We start from the raw sequence: 22,044 nt of genomic DNA, 5'->3' as shown, positions 1-22,044 counted from the left end.
ATTAAAGTAATGCAGATCTCAAATATGGCCTAATTAAAGGGCTACAGAAGTTGTTTTCTGTTTATACAATACCCAGCATGAAAATGTTCAGAATCTGCATTCTATCATTCTTATTCTTCAGAGAAAGAAGTGGAAGAACAAAACAGAGGAATTACTTGATATAATGGAGTAACTTTGAATTCTGGTCTGATCCACTAACAATTGATAGAATTTACCACTTTGAATTTTAATTCTGATCCACCAACAGTTGTACTTCAGTGTTATAATATTTGGGGAAGAGGGTGAGAGCAAATAACACTGGGGAACACAATTCTCATTTAGTTAGATCTGACGCTTGTTTTTGACTAACTTTTGGCATCTGAATCCAAAAATGACCCCAGTTTTTCTCTATCATGTCAGCTTTTTAAGGGACAGGATACCCTTCCTTTGTCCCAAAAATCATACAAAATGTACATACAAAGGAAAATAAAGAAAAAATTACCTGAATATACTGTTTATTTAGAGTCATTTTATTCATATAAAGGCTATATATTGTTATTGTAAGTCAAATTGTGTACAAGTAGTAAAGTTCTGCTACCAAACATACATATGAAGGTATTTTATCTTTTTCAAACAACAGGCTAGGAAATGCCAAAATGAGATACTTGAAAGAATCTCCTTCAGTTGGCAAAGCTTTAACAAATTGCTTCATGAGACCCAGTTTTTTGAGCAGCGGTGGGAGTATAATGTTCTTTCTGTCAACATGTGGCTCATGTAGAATGTTTGGATCACCAGGTTTGAGGGCAGATCTTGGAGGCCAATTCGACTCCACCCAATGCTTCTCACAAGCTCTGCTGTCCCACATACACAGAAAAAAGGGATACTTGGTGTATCCACATTGCTGATCAAGAAGGAAGCAGACCATTTTAAGGTCAATACAGATGATCCAATTGTGCTTATGATGTTGCAACAGATCAATGACTCTCTTTATGTCTTCATCTTCTTCACAAAAACAAACTGAATGGCCAATTGGGACTGCACCAAGTAAATTGCCATTGTGGAGGAGGACACACTTTAAGTTCTGCTTTGAGCTGTCGATGAACAGTCACCATTCAGTTGCATTATAGATGGGAATTCCCAATTACTCCATTAAACCATGTATGTTATGGCAATACACAAAGCCACTGTCACTTCAAAAGTACTGCAGAAATGCACTTTCTCTTGATCAAAAGTAGGATGCCTTCGCTCCTTTTTCAAGCAAGTTTTCCTCATGCAGTCTTGATGCTAGGAGTTCTGAAGCCTTTTTAGATAGTCTCAAATCTTGTACCAAATCATTCAACTCATGCTGATCAAATCCCTTATGAACTGAGTCATCTTCAATTTCAAAATCTTCATCATTGGTGTCACTTAGTTCTTCACCATATTTATGTTTTTCAAAAGGGGGTAGTTCAATGAAAACTGGCTCTGGGATTTCAGCTGAATGAGGCACTGGGCGTATAACTGGTGGTAGACTAGGATACTCTATTTTACCTTTATTTTTCTTGTTATATCCTTACGTTTTCAATATACAAAAGTAACAGTCACTTGAATGATCTCTGGGCTCTCGCCAAACCATAGGTATACCAAATGGCAATTTATCACATGTTGCCTTCATCCACATCTGTAAACTCTCAACACAGTGCTCGCACACCTTGTGAGGGGCCCAAGACTTATATTGATCACCAAGTTTTACTTTAAAATATGCAAAATAAGCTTGGCTGACAAATGCACTGATGTTTGTCCTTTGACTGGGAATGGTGACACTGCCACAGATATAACAAAACAAATCAGGGTTGTTTAGGCACTTAACGAAGAAAAATAGCAGAGGCAGACATGATCTGAAGGAAAGGAAATAAGTACATATGTAAATCAAAAAATAAATTCTGCTAACTTCTTGTATACAGACAAGAACTCGGACTACACTTCAGAATATGATTCACTATATAGAGCGGCACACAACATCTCACCATACTGTCTTGTGTGTAACTGAATAGCCTAGACAAGTATGAACCTGTTACTGGTCTTCAAAGTTGTCCCCCTCCCCTCCCCACTGGAGGGAGGTTTGCTCTCAGCCAATAAGAGAGCACTAGTGCTTCCCTCGATCCAGGCTCGATCCAGCCTGGAGTGATCGCATTAAGATAAGCTGTACAGAAAACACTTGATGTGATAGAAGAAAACTAACTGCAGTTTTGAAATCAACATACCTATTTAAGTCTAAAAACAGCTGAAAAATCGAACTCAACAGGAATTATGTTAAAAACTGTTCCCCTGTGTAATGAGTTCTGTGAGTCACTTTCCCCTTCCATACAGTGGGAAACTGACTACGTACCACTTATCTCAGTAAGATAGTTTAAGAATGAATGAGTAAATTCTAACTGCTTCAATCATTTTTGTTTTCTGGCTTTTCAAAGTCCACTCCTGGTTATCTAACCAAATATGACGTCCATGAGGGGTCAAATTTTAAAGATATCCAGGATTCCTGAAATAGGGGTTTCTATGTGAGGAAGACTAATGGGGGTAAGACCAGAACCAGGTTAGGTCCCAGTCATGGAGGGCTTTGAGTATTTGTTCAGTATGTGGTGGGCATTAAGGAACCACAATAGGGGTTTGAGCATGGTAAGTGGGGCTGCTTTGTAGAACAGTTAACCTGCTTGTGCTTAGTAGAGTTTGGCATAGGGAAGAGTAGAAGCCACCAAGGAGACCAGCAGTAGCCCAGGTGAGTGGTAAGGAGAGAGCTGTTATTGGAACTCATTAGGCTTTTGCAATAATTTAACCTAGCCAAATGGTGTAACGTGTTAACTGTGTTTCAAAGTTCTGTGTTTGCATAATTGACCCCTTCATGCTTGGCTTCCAAGTGCATCAGATTGAGATATACTATTACCTTAGTCAGAGCCTTCACATTGCCATTCATTGTTGGAAATGTGCAATGTATTTAAAAGGCTTCACTTATCTGATTTATATCTTTAAAAACATGGTCACATCTAAAAGAGAAGTTTTCTCTTTTAGAAAAATGGCTTTATTTCTATTGTAAATGTGATGCATGTGTATTACAAAAATATTCAAGTAATACAACCAAGTATTATAGGAAAGAGAGAAGAAGACCCTCTCCAACCACCCAGAAAATACTCGGTTAGCATCAGCTAAATGTTACTTCAGACATCCTTCCAGGGATAGTTAAAGGCTGGGGGAGTGGATGGATGGATGGATTCACAGATGGATGGAGGGACGTACAAATGAGAGAAGTAGACATACAGGTGGCGTTCAGCCTTCCCCACCCAGAAGTCTTTTGCTTTAAAAAATTGTAATAGATTACCTTCACTGTGGTATAGTTTTATCATCTTTCCTATTGAATATTTAACCACTTCCTTAATAGTTTGATCATTAATTCCTAATTAATGAAGCTGCTGTTTATATATCCTGATTCAGATTGAGAGTTTACCCTCCATTTTAGTGGCCTCTCCGAGACCAGTTGACCAAGGATATAATAGGCCGACTAATAAGAATGTTCACTAGGCCACATTTTCAGATTTTATCTAATATTCTTCCTCTTCCTATGTAAGTCTGCACTCACATTAGAAATGTTGATCCTGTTTCCCAAATGTGAATTCTGAAGAGAACAACAGCGAACTGACTCAGAAGGAGGGTTGCAAAGGCCCTGCCTGGGGATTTCACATGATATATGTAATGATCCAGGGGCTCAGGTGACTGATTTGCAGCCTCCTCTGCATTTTCTAGAGGTTTGTACTTGCCCCACCCTACAGATGGCAAAGACTGAAAGGGAGGGGACACATATGTTTCATACATACATGCTTTTATTGATCTAACTTAAAAATCTGGCACCAAGCATTTCTGTGTTCATAGGTTTTTGATTCCTTAGTAATTGATTTTCTTTTATTTTATACAGAACTTCGTGTATTTCCTGACAGATTTGTGGTCTGTGTAAGTCAGCTTTCATTCAATCATGATCTTGCAAGGCAGAACGAGGAATTGGTATGTATGAAAAAATTCTATAAACAAACCTGCTTAACTATTAACTTATCATAAAAAAATGTTTTTAAAGAATTTTTTTCTATTGTCATTTAACTATTGAGCGCTTCATGCATGTTTTAAGGGACCAAAAATATCCTACCTGTTTTGCATTATGATATTGATTAATTGATGTAAGGTTTTTTTAAGACTCCTTGAAAATTTAGTTTGATCGGCAGTATTTTTCCATATCAATTTTAAATGAGAAAGCAACATTTTACAAAAACTGTGATCGTGTTTATGATAGTATTTAAATGAAATAAAGCAAAGTCTTTAAATGAAATGAAGCAAAATCCACATGTTTCCACTGGAAGCTTTCATTGGGGTCAGTGGCTTTTGGATTTTATTCCATGGTGAATCACTGACATTTTCATGAGAACTAGTACTTTTCCCCAGTGTGTTATTTCTTAGCTGATAGGATTCGTTTTCTTCCTCTCTTTTCTCATGCTAAGTCTTAAGCTCCATCACATCCTGTTCCTCTTTCATTGGAGTTCTCTATTCAGACAAATAGATACAGAAAACTCAAGTAATGTTGCAGCTTGTAGCTTTGCCCTTTAAACTTAACATATACGTCGAAGAGAATCTCCTTGTATGTATGTGTGTTATCTTGCTGGGGTCACAGCCCAGTCTGCTTGAACTCACCTCTGTACATAACTTTTTTCATATTTTTGGACATATGTTGAACTCACCTCTGTACATAACCTTTTTCTTATTTTTGGACATATGTCTTAAAACTTTAACAATGGGGGGGTGGTACAGCAAATATTAAATTTGGACATGAAGTATGACATGATTATGCTTCTAAAATAATTTATGGGAATATTAACTTACCTCTAGATTTATTTTAAATCCATTTGAAATTTGACCCACAAGGTTTAAAGCCAGCTTCTTATCTCATCTTAAATAAATACATAGGGAGAATCTTTTTGAGGCAATAAGGGTGAATGGAGACCCAGAAAAAGTAAGCAGAGAACTCACATTTAAATTTAGATGCCTTTGTTTGGAGCAAATAAGCCCATCAGAAAAGCCAGCATAACCCTTATTTCTTACATATTAGTAAAACTCTTTAAGTATACACACTAAATGAAATTAATGAAACAAATTTGGTGAAAAGTATTAAAAGTTCATTCTTTGAAATATTTCTACAATGTTGAGTTATTTTAGTAAATTGATAAATACTGAAGTAGTAATACTGTTGGCAAACAAGTATAATGTATTGTAATAATAGCTTAACTGAGTCAAAGCAGTGAAAAAATTGGTCTGTACTTTAAGAAAACAACAATCAACTGTACTAGAAAGTAGTGTTGCTTTCAGATGGAATACAGAAAAAATTAGAACTTGTGTAAAATGTAATATTAATACTTAATATCTTAAATTATTAAGAGTGAATTAAAACATCTCAATGCAAATAAAATATTATCCTCCTGAGGGGCGCTGGTATTTATGCAGATGTGAGTTTCTATAGCTGCTTGTCATTTAAATCCTGTAATCTTAAGGACTTCCTAAATGTTTAAGAATTTTCATTCTTAGAAGTTGACTAGTGGGAGCCTTTTACTTGAGCCAGTTCAGTTTTCTTATCTTCAGAATGTTCTGACTTCTAGCGATAACACTATCAGAGATGAACAAGTCAGCTTATAAGAAAAATGCCATTACATCATAAGGATCTTTTCACTGTTTTGAGTGATTCTCTTTAGATGTGGTCAGGCTCACCGTCTCTTCAGCTGCCCTTTTTCCCCACCTTTGATCGTCCCTTCACACACGTTCCCATCCACAGGCACGCAGGAGTCAACTAAAGCCTGGGGCTGCTAAACCGCTGCATCCCTGGCCACGGGTTCTGTGTATCCTTCCGCTTGGCCTGCTCACCTATCTGTACATTTTCCCTCCGCACAGGCCTCCAGCCTGCCCCTTCCTCAAGCTTGTCCCTACCAACAATGCAATATTCAGGTCAAGCAGAGGGCCCTCCCTTAAAAATGGCCCATCAAGCCAACAACAAAGCGATCCTTCTACCACAATTGTTTCGGAGCTTTATCTTCATTGATATTTGACATCTGCAGAGCCCTCCTGTCTCAGCTGTTTAAGGATCAATAAATAATCCTTCCTTCCCAGAATTGCCTTCTGCCCCAGAGGTGGCATTCTTACTCCCTTATATATTTCAAATGCCCAAAGCCAGTGCTATCCAGCTTTCCAGGAACATCTGACTGGGCTACATCTGGGGGATTGGCTTCCTTAGTAGCTGTATTGGAGATACTTCTTCAGCAATTTAAACTTCAGTTAGTTTCCTGTAACTGTTTACTGAACTTTCTCTTGCTGGCCATAGAAGTGACAAGGGAGTGAGCCAGTACCTGAGCAGCAGCTTAGGCACCTTACTTGTGCTGTAACCTTGAGTAGCAGATTCCTTTTCCTTCATTTTTGTTTTTTTATTTTCCTTTTGGGATCCTCAGTGTCTAAGCGACAGTTGGTGAGGAAATCTAGGAGTGCCTATTCAGAACTGCTCTGCCCTGAGATTCTTTCAGCCTGTACACTGGGAAGCCAGCTGCACTTAGCCCTTCATTCTTAAAAAGGTGGCTGCACAAAAGAACTGCTCTTCCAGATCAGGCAGCGCAGAGGCAGTAATCCCCCTCTTGAGGGAGGGGTGCAGAATGAGCACAGCCCTGCTGCCTTCTGACCCCTGCAGCTCCAGGGAGGTCTGTCACTGCTCTGTCCACTGAGGGATATTGGTGCAAGGCGGTGCTTCATGTTTCAATAGCTTTGCACCAAGAGCCCATGTGCCAGGGATGTGGGAACTGTGATGTGTACTTTGGGAAGAAAGGGCATTATTATGAGATGAGTCATTGTAAAATATTTTTGTTACTACAGTTTCTCATAAGAAATCTTGAAGCTCTTGTAGCCTCAGTTTTTGACCTATTGCTAGAAGTGGTGCTGGGGAGTCATTTGGGAAGGTTTTACCTTTAATTTTTTTCTCCTCTCCTTCTTTCCTTAAAAATATGAAGACTATAAAATAAAAGTTTTATTACACATAGCTATATTTATTCCAACAGTATTTTCTTTCATATTTACAAACCCAGGTCCTTGTGTAGAAACTTCTTTCTCAGATATAAAGCCCAGGAGCCTTTGGGAAATGCAAAATTACTTATTTTTATTTCCTATTAAAGTAAATAACCAATAATAACCAAAGCAATAACTTTACAAAGTAATAAATTTATTGTGTAAATAACCACAGATTATTTATATATGTGTATATCGTGGACATTTTAGGGTCAGCATGAAGCTACTGTCACAGAGCATTTGGTTACAGCTAATCCTTCTAGTGTCCTGAGACCCTTCTCATCTGTTCTTACCGTCACCATTCGAGACAAGTTGCTGAGTGCGGGCTCTTTGCCAGGAACTCTGGTAGGCCTGGGACAACTAAGAAAAATAAGAAAGTGCTCTTGCCCTCAAGGAACTTACAGTTTGGGAGATCAAGGGCACTGAAGGTTATCCTGGTGACCTAAAAATGTAATTCAAATAGAGCCTCATTTTTTTCTTAAAGATGTGTCCATTCTATGGTTCAGCTGGATCCTGTCTACCATTCAGAAGTGAAGTCCAAAATTCTAAGTACTATCGTACTTCTAAACCTAACCTGTAAAAGTCTGTTATTCTTACAGAAATTTAAAAAATGACATTTAATACTAGTGCTACCGAAAAGCAGGTCTATACATAAGACACTTAGGTTCATATGTGTTGTGCCCAATCTGTGAAAATTGCAGTCAACATTATACAGACTTACGCACGCAGCACTATGTGCAGTATCACATCCGTAGGGTTACCGGCACATCCTGACAAGAGACAGTATTGAACCACTAACTTTAACACTTAAGTCAAACTACTTTTTAACACTGAAGAATTCTCCTATTTTATGACTATAAAATTGAGTTGAAAATGAGCCTGAAGAAGCAATAAACTACCCTTGCATGGGTTATTTTTAGCTTGGCTTTCGTGTTTCTCAGCTGTGCGTAATTGAACCTCTGTGGACCATAGCCCTCCTCTCAGTCAAGGGGGAGGATATCAAATTATCTCAAAAATCCTTTCTCACACTGAATTTCTACCAGTAGAAGCAATGAAAATTTAGCTAAGTAAAACCCATAGAGTAATTTTGCACAAAACAGAACTTGTAGATTTAAACACTATGATTTAAAAATACTGGAGTAGAATTTTATTTTATATTAGGGAAGATAAATAGAAATTATAAGGAAACAATTTAGTCCTTACTTTTTAGAATGGAATAAACAAACTACTGAACAAGTTGACTATGCACTAACTTATGTACCCCAATGAGAGAATTATTTAATTACCATAAGGCAACTTTTGCATAAGTATAAATCAGATCATTCAAGAAAAGAGCTCCTTTTTTGTATGAAAAAATTTAAGTGGTGAGTGGTTTTTGCCAGGTTTTTCATGATGTCTGTAGTCTTTGTAAGAATCCATTCTTCTCATCTAACTGTATTTCCTAAACAATGTTAGTGGTAAATTATATGGAAGCCATAAACAAGATATGCCTGTAGCACTAGGAAGTGTTCCTCGAGTGGGAAGAGGCCATTTCCATAGTCCACGTTTCCCACAGTGTTTTGAACTTAGTTTTTTTGCATAATAACTGCTTACGAAAATTGTACATGTTCATTGTATAAGACAATTTAGAATCTAAATATGTACAAATACAGTAAAAATTATCCGCAACTCGCAACCCAAAGATAGCCTCTGTTAATGCTCTAGTCTGTACCCCTCCATACTTAATACTTGATAGCTGAGGCCAGGTGTATTTAATTTTAATTTAACTAGGACATCATTCATTTGTGAATTCTGTGTTTGTGTCCATTTTTCTAATAGTATTTTTGTATTTTACAAACTCCTTACTATATAAAAACATATTACATTATAAGGAAGGTAACTTCGTGAGTTTAAAATTTACCTTTCAGTTGTATGACATTGCTGAGTGGTAAGTGTTTATGTCCTCAATTTTATGTTTTCCATAATGATGACTGCTTTAGATGATCTTGGTGTTTCAGTTTTTAAAATTGGATAAATATGTACTATATTTTCTTCTGGTATTTTTATGAATTTTAGTTTGTGAGGCAGGCCCCTTATTATTCCTCATATTGACCAGTATTGTGTTAAATATGGTTTTTAAGTTCAAGGAGATAGATGTGTTCAGTCTGCCTGTGCTAATGGGACCTCCCTATTGGGGCACACATAACAAGGAGGCACCTCTAGAGGCCAGGATCCGTTTGCCCCACAGCAGCGGGACTTGACTGATGCTCACCATCTTACCTGCTGCCTCCCTGTGCTAACTGCCGTTCCCTTTTCCAGTTGTCTGTGGCCAGTGCTCAGGGTCAGAACACACAGTCAGCGGATGGGGCCTGCAGATGGGCTGTCTTACTTGGACAGGGACTGCAACTGTACCGTCCGCCATCACCCACCAGCCCCTGTGTGGACTGGCAGGTGGGTGATCCTAATGAAAACGCTGGTGGTGGGGGTGAAATTTTCTTGGTTGGCTTGGTCTAGCTGGAATTTTTTTCCTGGACTATGACAGAGAAGGTAAGAAAATATTTTTCTCAGATGACATCACTTTTTGAAAGATGTACTTATCCTTTACCTAAGGTGGTGTTCTCTTTTTCTAATAATAAAATTCTCCTAAATGATTAGCCAACAGTATTTCTAAATGAGATGGTTCATGTCTTCCCCTTCATTGTTCCAGAGGAACCTGCCCTCTGCTGAGTTAGAATAGGAAAGGGTGTAGCTGGGCCCTGTGTGCCTTTCTCCCTGTAACATACCTTTACTTATGCAGAGACCTTTAATCTCCCTTTGCTGACCACTTAGATGCTAGATCAAGTTAGGAAAATCACAGTGGGAACAGAACAAGTGGAAAAGGGATCAGACTTCAAAGTAAAGACTTGCTTTGACCACTGCCTTCCCCCTCACTCACTAGATGACAAGCCATTTGGCTTCTTGGAGCATTGGTCCCCTGACTTGTTAAACAGAGAAGAAAGTAAGGCCTTCCCAACTTTTTTTAAGGATCAAGTGAAATAATGAATTTTAAAATGTCTTGTAAACTCTGAAGTGCTTATTCAGTATTAATTTTTTTTGTCACCATTTCCATTATCTCCAAAGAGGAGTTAATGTAAATGCCATTAATACCAGATTAGCAGACAGCTATTCATCTTACCCTCTTTGCTAGAAATGAGAACACCTGACAATATTCATTTGTACATAATATTTTCCCAAGAGGCTCAGGACCCTCATGTTTTGTTTTTCACTTGCCAGCCCAGATTCATTTTGCAGCTATAAAAACTGAAGTACTAAAAAGTTAAATGATAAACTCCCATTTAGCAATCAAGTCAGTGATGGAATACAATAGTCCAGGGGATACAATAAGAGCATAAATACATGACCTTCAGTGGCAATTATGTTAACCAACATCCAGAGGAGGGAGGAAGAAGAATAGAGACCACCCAGTTAACATGCCATTTATTGCCAGTAGCTGCCAGTAGACTCACACTGAGATACAGCTTTGGAGGAAGGACCCAGTAACTTCTCTAAGGTACATAGGAGTTTAGAGACAGCAGACTCCTCAGGCCCGAATTCCTAAAAGCACACAAGATCATCAGAACACCCACAATGATAGCAGAGTTTGACAAGCAAGTGGATAATGTTTGGAAAGTTCATTAGTGAACAGATGATTTAGAATTCAGGACTCATTTTCCCAAGGAAACAGTCTCATAAATGCGTAAAATTCCCAGACTAGTGAGATTGGAGTTTTGGACTGAGGGGGTCTTGCTGTCTGTGTTCAAGGAAAATTGGAAGAGCTATTTCTTCTGCATCCCTGGGCAGAGAGCCAGCTCTGAACAGAAATTTGAAATAAGACAGTCATCTGTGATGTCTTTTCTCTGACTCTGACAGCTCTTTCCCACCAGTGACCAGAGCCACAGTGGGCCCTCTTTTGGCTGGTCCTGCTACCTGTGTAGCTGGACTACATTCTTACCCACCTTTCTCCTCTTCGATCCTGTCCAGGCCCACATGCTCAGCCAACGGGGAATGTTAGGGAAAAGATTATCATCCTACATGAAGGACTGGCAACCTTCCTGCAGATGTTGGCATTTTTCAACTACAGGCTTCTGTGAGGGAGATGTTTTTCATTAAGGAGCCCCCCGCAGGTGGGCTAGCTCTGACTGGGGCAATTCCCAGTAAGTTTCTCTAATTTTTACAGATAGTTCCCTTCTACTTTTAAACTGGGCATTATTAAACTATGATTCATGAATTCCCTGAAATTGAAGAAAAAAAAAAAAAGGTTATATGTATTTTTATGGTTTTCTAGTCAAAGTTAAATAGCTTTTATTCAATTCTTAGAGGGGCCAGTAAGCTTCCCTATCTTTAAGAAGTGCTGGCCCCAAACCTACAAATTTTTTTAAATATCCAGTCACCAGGGACCCAGCTGTGGGGCCTAAGGTTGTTCAGGATTTATTTTTAGGTTTTTGAGGGTAGGTGAATATAAACTGGAAAATCCCTGTGAAATGTGTACTTCCTACTAATAACTTCCTTGATTTTTTTTCACTGATATTATTTTCAGGTTAACATTCTTTGCAACTATTTATTTGTACTTCCCAAGATCTACATAAGTTTTATTTTCATAAGAAAATAAAACTTTTAAAAAATTATTTAAAAATAACACCAGAGCACCCACTAACCCAGGCAGCAGCAGCAGCAACAGCAAGGCTGTGCTCCATTTCTGCCTAGAGACCTGTCCTTTCATAGGGAAGCAGAGAGTGGAGTGCTACTAAAAGGGACACATGGCTGAGAAACCAAGTGAAACAAAAGACCGGCCCCTCACTGTGGGAATTGGGCAGATGACTTCGCATCATAGGGCATCAGTTTCCTCATCTCTGAAATGGGGAAGGTCACATCTGCCTCATGGGCATCTCATGAAGACTCGTTTACTAGGTGCTAGTCCCTGTACCAAGTACCTTTGCTTTATTGTTTTAGTACAAATGTCCTCCATCGTTATCACCTTTAGAGAAAACTACTTCATCCACAGTGGAGTTCATGGGATACCACTTACCTTTTTATTCACCTCTTCTTGCTTCAGTTCCTTTGAGTCAATGCACATATGTATTTCTCTTCTTTTAATTGTTCATTACTACCCTATCCCACCTGTTTTGCCCTTTCCAATTCCTTAACTTATAAATTATCAAATAATTGATGAAAATATTATACGTGAAATTTGGGAAAGAGAGACCTCTTCCTCATTTTAAGATGTGTGGCTTCTATGTGGTCACTTTGCTTTGTGGTCTAACGTTCTGGCCGTTGTCATATTTCTTGCTCTACTTGGGTTGCTTTTCTATAACTCAACCATTCCCACATTTCAGAATGCTGATGCTCCTGAAAATCATTAGGTGTCACACTAATATTCAAGAATAATTTTATTTTTGCCTTAATATAAAGTCATAAAGAATTTAAAGTAGTTCCAGCTTTATATTTTTTTATTATTTTTGGCCCCCAAGTGAGCTGATAACATAGTACTTTTACTTTGCTTTTATTGTTTTCAAAAGGCCTTTATTGTTTGCAGAGGGCTATTGCATACAATAACTTATTCAGTGCAACAAATCTGAGAAGAGATTGTATCAATCTTGAACCTTTTAGTTTTCAAGGGACAGGAAGGCCAACTCAAAATGGCTTAACAAGGCCCTGGCCAGCTAGCTAAGTTGGTTAAAGCATTGTCCCAGTATGCCAAGGCTGGGGGTTTGATCCTGGTCAGGGCACATACAAGAATTAACCAACCAGTGAATGCATAAATAAGTAGAACAACAAATCAATGTTTCTCTTTCTTTCCCTTCCTTTCTCTCTCAAATCAATAAATAAGAATTTTTATACATGGCTTAGCAGAAAAGGAAGGTTTTGGGTTCATGTGCCTGAAAAGTCCAGGATTCAGTTATGACTTGATCAGAGGCACAAAGAATATTATCTTACCATCTTTTGGTTCTGCCTTTTACTGTTGTTGGTTTATTCTCAGCCTATATGTGGTAATTGTTCCTGGCAGCTCCAGGTCCATGGGAAAGAGAGCAGGCCTCTTCCCGGGTGACCTGTAGGTCATACCTCTCTTTGTAGCTCATGAGTTCTGCACTCTGATTGGCATGGGCTGGGTCACAGGCCCACTTCTGGAGTCAGGCATGAAGGCCTCCTGAAAGCATGGACATTGGATGGACAGTGAGCACATAATTCCCTAGAAGAAAATCTTAGTATTATTTTCAGGAAGTGAATGAGTGTCCACTACCAAGATATTATTACCATCCCTTTTTCTTATACATGAGGAAGCTGATATTCAGAGAAGACAAGTGGCTTATCAAGATCACACAGTAAGGGAGTGGCCTGAGGGACCTGGAATCAAGGACCCAGGGACAGCTCAAAGTCCTGTACTCTTTCTACAACTCCATCTCTAACCATGACAGCAGTGACCCACTGACCACAGTGGAGAGAACACTGCCCAGGGGCCAGGCCTTCTCAGCTCAGTTCTGCCCCTAGCTAACTGTGCTGCCTTGGACACTTAGCCTATTAGGCCTCATTCTTCCCAGTCTGTCAAATAGAGACAATACCTGTCTGCCAAATGCTCAATAAGACTCCAATGAGATGTGGGGAAAAGCACTTGAATCACGTAAGTTCCCTACAGGTACAAGGCATCCTTTGCCTACATAAAAACCATGGTTTGTACAGCCATCAGGTTTTCTTTCCCAGAAATGTCAAGAAAATGTGTTCAGTGCTTTCCAGTTTCCAAAGTGTGCTTCATCTACCTCACTGCATTTAAATTTCCCGAACAGTCCTGACAGGTAGGTGAGGAACCACCCATCAGGGGGATGAGAAACTGGCTCTGGAACAAACAGTCAAGGAGTGCCAGACCTTTTCTTCCATCCCCCTCGTCTCTGTGCTTTACCTCTCAGCCTTCTAGTTAACCTGGTTTGATCAACTCTGGGTATAACATTCTCAGTAGATGTGATCACAAGAAATTCGGAAACAGTAATGTTTAGAACATGACCTGACACTGTGTATTCTAATATTCTAATATGAATTATCTGCTTTTAAAATAATCTGCTTGGATTATTGATTAATTTTATTTGAGTAAAACAGAATTAGAAGAAACTCATGTATACAACCATGAGAAAATAGATTGAATTCTCAGAAGGTAAGGGCTGAGAGTACCACAGTGATTACTACATTAAGTAATACTGTGAGAAAAATCTTAATTAGCATTGAAGAGCTTTTTCCCCTTTCTCCCTTTATTGCCTTCTTATCAAGCAGGATGTTCTGTAGTCCTGGAAACAAGAGTTTGGTGGGTTAGCTCCTGTCTGACCTTCCACCTGTGGCTCTGAGGGCTCTAGGACCACCGCCCTGGCAGGCACGTGGTTGGGGTGAGCTGCAATGAGGGTGCACACACAGGGCTTTTGGAGAGACCAGCAGCCTGACACCATGACCCCAAGGATCCACACCACTCTGTTCCAACCTAGACTTGTGTTGACATCCCAGAGCCTGCAGCTCGGAGCTTCAGAGCAGGCAGCAAGGTTTTCCCAGCAGAAGCCATGCCTATCAGATGAATAGTGGCATTGTCACCCATGCTGTTTGTCCATGTTGAATCAGGTCCCTGGAGTGTAGTAATAACATCGCCTGTTTTACCAAGTTGTTTTGAAAGTGACATTGGTAAATACATGAAACAGTGCCTGACACACACAGGTTGGCATATGGTAGCTGACACACCTCTCCAAATATGCCTGTCCCAGAGCCATCACTGACTCACCCTCCATTAACCACCTCCTCCAATCCAGCTACCAGCCCATTTCTCTGCTCCTTTCTACTGCAAACCCTTCAAAGGTGTTGTCTAGACCTGTGCTGGCCAACGCCGTAGCCTTGGCTGCATTTGGCTAGGGAGCTTTTGAAATGTGGTGAGTCAGAAAAGGTGTACTTGTAAGTGTAAAATACACACCAGATTTCAGTTAGTATAAAAATATAAAATATCTATTTTTTATTGATTAAGAGGTATAATAATGATATTTAACGTATCAAGTTAAATAATATATGTGATTGAAATTTAATTTCACCAGTTTCCTTTTCCTTTTTTAATGGGTTTGTATAAAATTTAAAGTTACATGTATCACTCATGATGCCTTTACACTGGAATGTTCTGGTCTCCACTCTGTCTTTGCTTCGCTCTTGAAATCATTCCAGGTCAACTGGGGTTCCAACACTTCACCAAAAACAGCTTTGGTCAAGTCACCTTCTACTGATCAGTTTCACTCAATAGCATTTGACACAGTTGCCACTTTCAGTGAAGCACTTCTCTTGCCTCCAGGGACATCTTGTTATCTTGATTTTTCTCTTTCCCTATAGTCTCCTTTTCTGAATCCTCCTCATTCTCACCTTTTTTTCCCACATCCGAACTCCCTAGTGTAGCTGGTTTTGACGAATGCCTTTAAATACCATCCCAGCTTGGTGTCTGCAGCCCAGACCTCTCTCTTCCTGCAACCTGTATCTTAACTGCCTGCTCAGCCTCTCCATATGGATATACAGGAGGACTCTTCAAGTTTACATACCTAAAATTAATTTCTTGGTTCTACTTCCCCAATCCTGCCCCTCCCCCGCCCTTCCAGTATTGGTGAAGGGTAACTTCCAAATAAAACCATAAATGTTGGAGTCATCCTTGAGTTTTTCCTTTCTCTCATCTTGTATTTTTAATCCACCAGCACATTCTGTTGGACCTCCCTTCAAATTTTATTTCTAGCGTAACCACTTCTCTACCCCCCATCTCCTCCAAGATCCATCATCTCTGAGTGGAATATTGCAGCAGCCTTATCACTAGTCTCCCTGCTTCCACCTTGTCCTTCTACGGAGCCCAGGATAATTCTTTCTTTTTTTTAATTGAATTTATTGGGGTGACATTGGTTATTAAAATTATAGGTTCCAGGTATACAATCCTATAATACATCGTCTGTGTATTGTATTGTGTGTTCACCACCCCAAGTCACGTCTCCTTCTCACCATTTATTTCCCTCTATACCCACTTCTACATCCCCTATTCCCCCTTTCCTTCTGGTAAACACCATACAGTTCTCTGTGCCTGTGAGGTTGTTTTTTTCCCTGACTCCCTTCACCTTTCTCACCCAGTACTGCAGCACCCTTCCCCTCTGACAGCTGTCAGTCTGTTCTCTATTTCTGAGTCTGTCTCTACTTTGCTTGTTAGTTCAGTTTGTTCATTAGATTCCACATATGAGTGAAATCATATGGTATTTGTCCTTCTCTGACTGGCTTATTTCACTTAGCACAATACTCTCCAGGTCCATCCATTCTGTCACAAATTGTAAAACTTTCTTCTTTTACATGACCAAGTATTATTCCGTCATGTAAATGCCCCATAGTTATTTCATCCAGTCATCTATTGATGGACACTTGGGCTGTTTCCAGATCTTGGCTATTACAAATAAAGCTGCAGTGAACATAGGGGTGCTTATGTTTTTTCAAATTAGTGTTTTCTGTTTCTTCAGATAAATTCCCCTAAGTGGAATTGCTGGGTCATAAGGCAGTTCCATTTTTAATTTTTTGAGGTTTCCCTACTGTCTTTCCACAGTGGCTGCACCAGTCTGCACTCCCACCAACTGTACACTAGGGTTCCCTTTTCTCCACAGCCTCGCCAGCACTTGTTGTTTGTTGATTTATTAATGATGGCCATTAGCCACTCTGAGTGGTGTGAGGTGATATCTCATTGTGGTTTTAATTTTAATTTCTCTGAGGATTAATAATGACATTGAGCATCTTTTCATATGTCTGTTGGACATCTGTATGTCCTCTTTGGAGAAGTGTCTATTCGGGTCCTTTTGCCCATTTTTTAATTGGATTGTTTGGGGTTTTTTGTTTCTTTGTTTATTATGGTGTTGTCTTCTAAGTTCTTTATAAATTTATATATTTAACTCCTTGTCAGATATATCATTGGTGAATATGTTTCCCCATTCAGTGGGTTGTCTTTTCATTTTGTTGATGGTTTCTTTCGCTGTGCAAAAACGTTTTAGTTTGATGTAAACCCATTTGTTTGTTTTTTCTTTTGTTTCCCTTGCCCAAGGTGATATATCAGGGAAAAACAATGTTGCTACAAGAAAGGTCCAAGATTTTGTTGTCTATGCTTTGTTCTAGTATTTTTATGATTTCAGGTCTAACATTTAAGTGTCTAACCCATTTTTAGTTTATTTATATGTATGGTGTAAGAAGGTGGTCTGGCCCTGGCGAGCATGGCTCAGTGGGTTGAGCATCGTCCCTCAAAGCCAAAGGTTGCAGATTTGATTCCTGACCAGGGCACATGCCTGGGTTGCGGGCCTCGTCCTAGTTGGGGTGCATGCGAGAGGCAACCAATTGATAGATTGATGTTTCTGTCCCTCTCTTTCTTCCTCCCTTCTCCTCTGTCTAAAGTAAATAAATCAAAGTTTTTTAAAAATTGTAAAAACGAAAGTAGTCCAGTTTCATTTTTTTTGGCACATATCTGTCCAATTTTCCCAACACCATTTATGAATAGACTATATTGACCTAGTTGTATGTTCTTGCCTCCTTTGTCAAATATTAATTGACCATAAAGCTATGGATTTATTTCTGGATTCTCTATTTTGTTCTATTGATCTGTATGTCTGTTTTTATGCCAGTACCATGCTGTTTTGATTCTTATGGCCTTGTATTTTTTGATATCAGGCAGTGTGATTCCTCTAATTTTCTTTCTCAAGGTTACTGTGGCTATTCGGTGTCTTTTGTGGTTCTATGTAAATATTTGGAATATTCTTTTTAGTTCTGTGAAGTATGCCATTGATCTCTTGATAGTAATTGTGTGCAGTCTATAGATTGCTTTAGGTTGTACAGACATTTTAATAGTGTTAATTTTTTCTTATCCATAAACACAGTATATGCTTTCACTTATTTGTAACTTCTTCAATTCTTTCTTCAGTTTATAATTTTCTGAGCATAGGTCTTTTATATCCTTGGTTAAATTTATTCCTAGTGGGGTTTTTTGTTGTTGTTTGTTTTTGAAGCAACTGTGAATGGGATTGTTTTCTTAGCCAAAATAATCCATTTAAAATGTCAAATCCCATTTCTTCTTGGAAACCTCCAAAGAAAAGTAAACTTTCTCACAATAAAATATGCCATCCTTAAAAAAACACTGGACATGATTGGTCACCATCATCACGAATGTGCACATGGGTATGTACATACATGCACACACACACCCTACCCCTCTTCCCTGCTCACTGACACCTTCCTCTGATTTGATTTCCTGTTCCTCCCTACTTCCACGCAGCGTCTGTCCTCAGAGCCCAAAATGCTCTTCTCTCTATTTTCACACGGCTTGTTCTCCACTCAGGTCTCTGGGTAAAGCTCACCTTGTTCACCACAGCCTTCCCTGACCATTATATCTAAAAACAGCACCCCTGTGACCCTTTAAAGGTTTATATTTCTTAATAACATCACCTAACATATGCTTGTTTGTTTCTTGTCTTCCCCACTGGGATGGAGTCTTCATGAGAGCAAGGACGATTTCTGTGGTTCTGTGTCCTTTTGCACAAGGTCCTCAAACAATGCCTAGTACAGCCCTGACCTGTGTGGCACAGTTCCTTGGGTGTCGTCCTGCAAATGAAAGGTTGCCCATTTGATTCCCAGTCAGGACAACATGCCTGGGTTGTGGGTTCCATTTCAGGTTGGGATGTGTACAAGAGGCAGTTGATCAATGTTTCTCTCTCGCATCAATATTTTTCTCCCTCTCATACTCCTTTTCCCTGTCTCTAAAAATAAATAAAATCTTTTTAAAAAACCATACCTGGTATGGAGTTCACTGATTCTACTGGACTTTGCTCAGTTACCAATTCCTTGCCCCTTTAGAACAGAAGTTTATTAACTCTGCTGGGTATCAGAATCGCTGGGGTGCTGGCCTAAAATGCACATACCCTGACCCCAGTCCCAGAGATGCAAACACAGTAGATTCTGAGGGAGGACCTAGACCATTTTGGAACAAGCTCCCTACTTGATTTTGATGCCTGAGGTAACGACCACGCTTTGCAAATACTGCCTCGGTGTACCAGTTTACATTTGTTTATGTTTCTCTGCTCTGTTATATATTGTTTCAGGTGCACCAGCAGTTCTTGAATTACCTGGGAACCTACATATAGATCTTGCCCCATCCCAGGTTTTGTGAATCAGAACTTCCAGGGATGGGTCCTGGGAATCTATACTTTTGAAACCTCCCTCGATGCCTCTAGTACTGAGTCTCCGATAGCCAGTCTTCTCACTAGCCTTTGGGATCCCCAGCTATGTTTTACAGACTCCTTAAGGAGGTAATAAACTCAAGAGCAGGTGCTTTTTACGTCTTTCTAGGCCAGCTTCTCTCCCTATCGCATATTAATCCAACAGTGTTGTGTTAAAAAATCATATTCAATAAGTCACTGTGGACTTAATGCCTGGATTTATCCACATTATCCATTTGCCTTTATAACTTGAACATTAACCAGTATTTATAACTACATTTCAGTCTAGCTCATTCTCTGACTAGAGGCAGGAAATTAGTCTTAGTTGCTCAGCTAATTCTGGTGAGAGCTCTCTCTGCAATTCCTTCTGTCCAGAAATTTAAAAAGTATTTCCCATGTGAGACCAAATAGCACTGGGGTAATATTAGGCACTGTCATACTCAGACTCTAACCTACTCAGCCTCCCCCTAGGGCCTGTACTGGGGCACACGTGCTTTGGCTGTCCTCAACCTCAGGTGCCTCCATGGTTTCCAGAGCATCCCCGGGGGTGGGGATAAGGCCTCACTCCTTGTCTGGAAGCCTGCCTACCCTGCTCAAGCTGCCAGTGAGGGTATCCCCCTACACTAGATTCCTTCTGTGGCTGGTGACCTGGCCTTATTTCTGTTCTCTTTTGTCCTGAAACTACATCTAGACACTTTTTACGGGTGGAAACTTTTACAACTAAAATCCTCCAAGTATTACCAAAAATAAAAGTAAATAAATTGGGGGTAGGTGACTAGGAAATGATATGTGCAGAATTTTATTCCTTGGCAGACTCAGAGCTAGCTTCCAGGTTGTGAAGAATCATTTATGTAGGCCCAAAAAGGCCATCTTGGTTAACCTATTTCTTAAATACCTATCGGCTACTCACTCTGGACTTTGGATGGTCATCTGGTACCCTTTTTAATTATGTTGGGTTTTTCTATATGGTTTGCAGAAGATATCAGGGCAGAATCTAAGAAGGAGTAATGTCATCCAGGTATGCCTGAGAGGCACTTGAAACCCCAGCACACACTATCTCCACCTGAGAATTTTGCCTCTGGATAAGCCATGGACTGCATTTTACTGCCAGATGTGAGAAGCTATTGGTAATCAGGATGACTCCCTTGGGAAATCCTGTTCCCAGGTGGTAGCTGCTTCCTCTGGAGTACTTGTTTGGGGGGCACCAGAGGCCGTGATTTAGCGACAAAGGGTAGTGAATTGACCCTGGAAATGTAAGAGTGAGAGATTTCTAATGAGATATGACAGTTCAGGGGCTGAAGAAGGAGTCTAATCTTTTTTCCGCTGCCCACCCACTCTCCATACAAATGTAAATATGCCTCCTTCAACAAATTGCCAAATGTGGTTTTAATTTGTGAGCAGGAGACTCTGTGTTGCCTTCCCCCCCCCCTTTCTCTTTTCTTTCTTTCTTTCTTTTTTTTTTTTTGAAAACACAAAGTCACAGGTTTTGCACTTTTTGAACTGGACATTTCTTTCTGTCACTCCATCACTTTTTCTGTTGCCCTTTTTTCTCCAAGGACATTTTCCCCCATTGTTTGTTTTCAGAGGAATTTGGGCTGAGAGTGGATCGGCCTGTTTCTTAAAGAAGTTTTTGAAGTTCCCATAGGAAATACATAGTGCTCTTTGAGTTTAAAAAATAAATAAATAAGGGTTGTGATTGAATCCAATCTGAGATTAGAAGTGTCACTATCACGGCATCCTTCTTTCTGTGGTCTCCACAGTATCCATTGTTGTTATTTATGACCCCGTCTGCCTTCCATTGTGGACTTCTTCCAGCCTTGGGGAATTTACATCATTCCTAATAGCAAAAGGCTTTCTGGTTCCCACAGAGTTGTTCAAAGCCTGACTCATGCTCCTTATGTTAATTGTTCAGCTCTGAAAATACAGCACTTACAGGGTGTGGTTGTGAGGGGAAAATCTACTGTACTTACAGGGCATGTTTAGAAGTGTTTCACATATAAATTTCAATCTTAGTTGCTCTCATTTAACTTTTCAACTCTTAACTCTTTTTGGTTAACTGGTAAGTCTTAGGAGGGAGAAAAGGGCAACTCATCAAAATGCAGTATCACCCAATAAACCCTGTAATATTTAGTTCACTAACTCTTAAAATTGACATAGGTTGTAACTGGATATGACTTCTGGTGACACTGGTCAAGATCTGAAACCAAAGGCAGGGCAGTGATGGGACGTGGGACACCCAGGCATACTGATGGCTCTCCCAGGCCCCCTGGGGCTATCATTAATTCCAATGTAAATCTAAAGCAATTGTTCCTGTGGCAGCAACATTTTACTGTGGAATTTGATGGAGAAAGGTACTCAAGAGTCCTGGAAAAGGAGAGAGATTCACGCTTTCGATTATTTGCTAACGAAAGGAAACAATTCCAAAGCATGAAATGGGTCAACATTGGTGGAGGTTTTTATGTTTTATAATTATTTCCTAATGATGTCTTCACAGGAACATATAAGGATAGGTAGACCGATAATCTGTGAATTATATAAAAACTCCCAGTTTTTTAGTAGCCAAGATTCTCAAACTCCAGGTTTTAAAGTACTGGTATCAGAAGGCTTAACTCTTGATGCATTCTTGAGTACTGCAAAGGCCATATTCTATATTTTTGTAACAAGAGGAAATGTGGGGAATCCTTGGGATAATCAGGGTACGGACCGCTGTACCACC

At 39.6% G+C, this 22,044-nt stretch overlaps 1 protein-coding gene across 1 annotated transcript in view; it reads left to right on the top strand.

The window, feature by feature from the left end:
* The window catches only part of SLX4IP (SLX4 interacting protein), a 227,894-nt gene that overhangs the window by 203,035 nt on the left and 2,815 nt on the right, over positions 1 to 22,044 (top strand). The window contains exon 6 of the mRNA XM_090286051.1: positions 3,923 to 4,008. Coding sequence (XP_090142177.1) covers positions 3,923 to 4,008 — 86 coding nt within the window. The remainder of the gene's footprint in view (positions 1 to 3,922; positions 4,009 to 22,044) is intronic.

This window comes from Furipterus horrens, unplaced genomic scaffold (assembly GCF_987537825.1).
Source record: "Furipterus horrens unplaced genomic scaffold, mFurHor1.1.pri manual_scaffold_8, whole genome shotgun sequence".
In the NCBI taxonomy this organism is placed as follows: Eukaryota; Metazoa; Chordata; class Mammalia; order Chiroptera; family Furipteridae; genus Furipterus; species Furipterus horrens.
The sequence above is the reverse complement of the archived record's forward strand: the minus strand, read 5'-3'. Positions and strand labels throughout refer to the sequence as shown.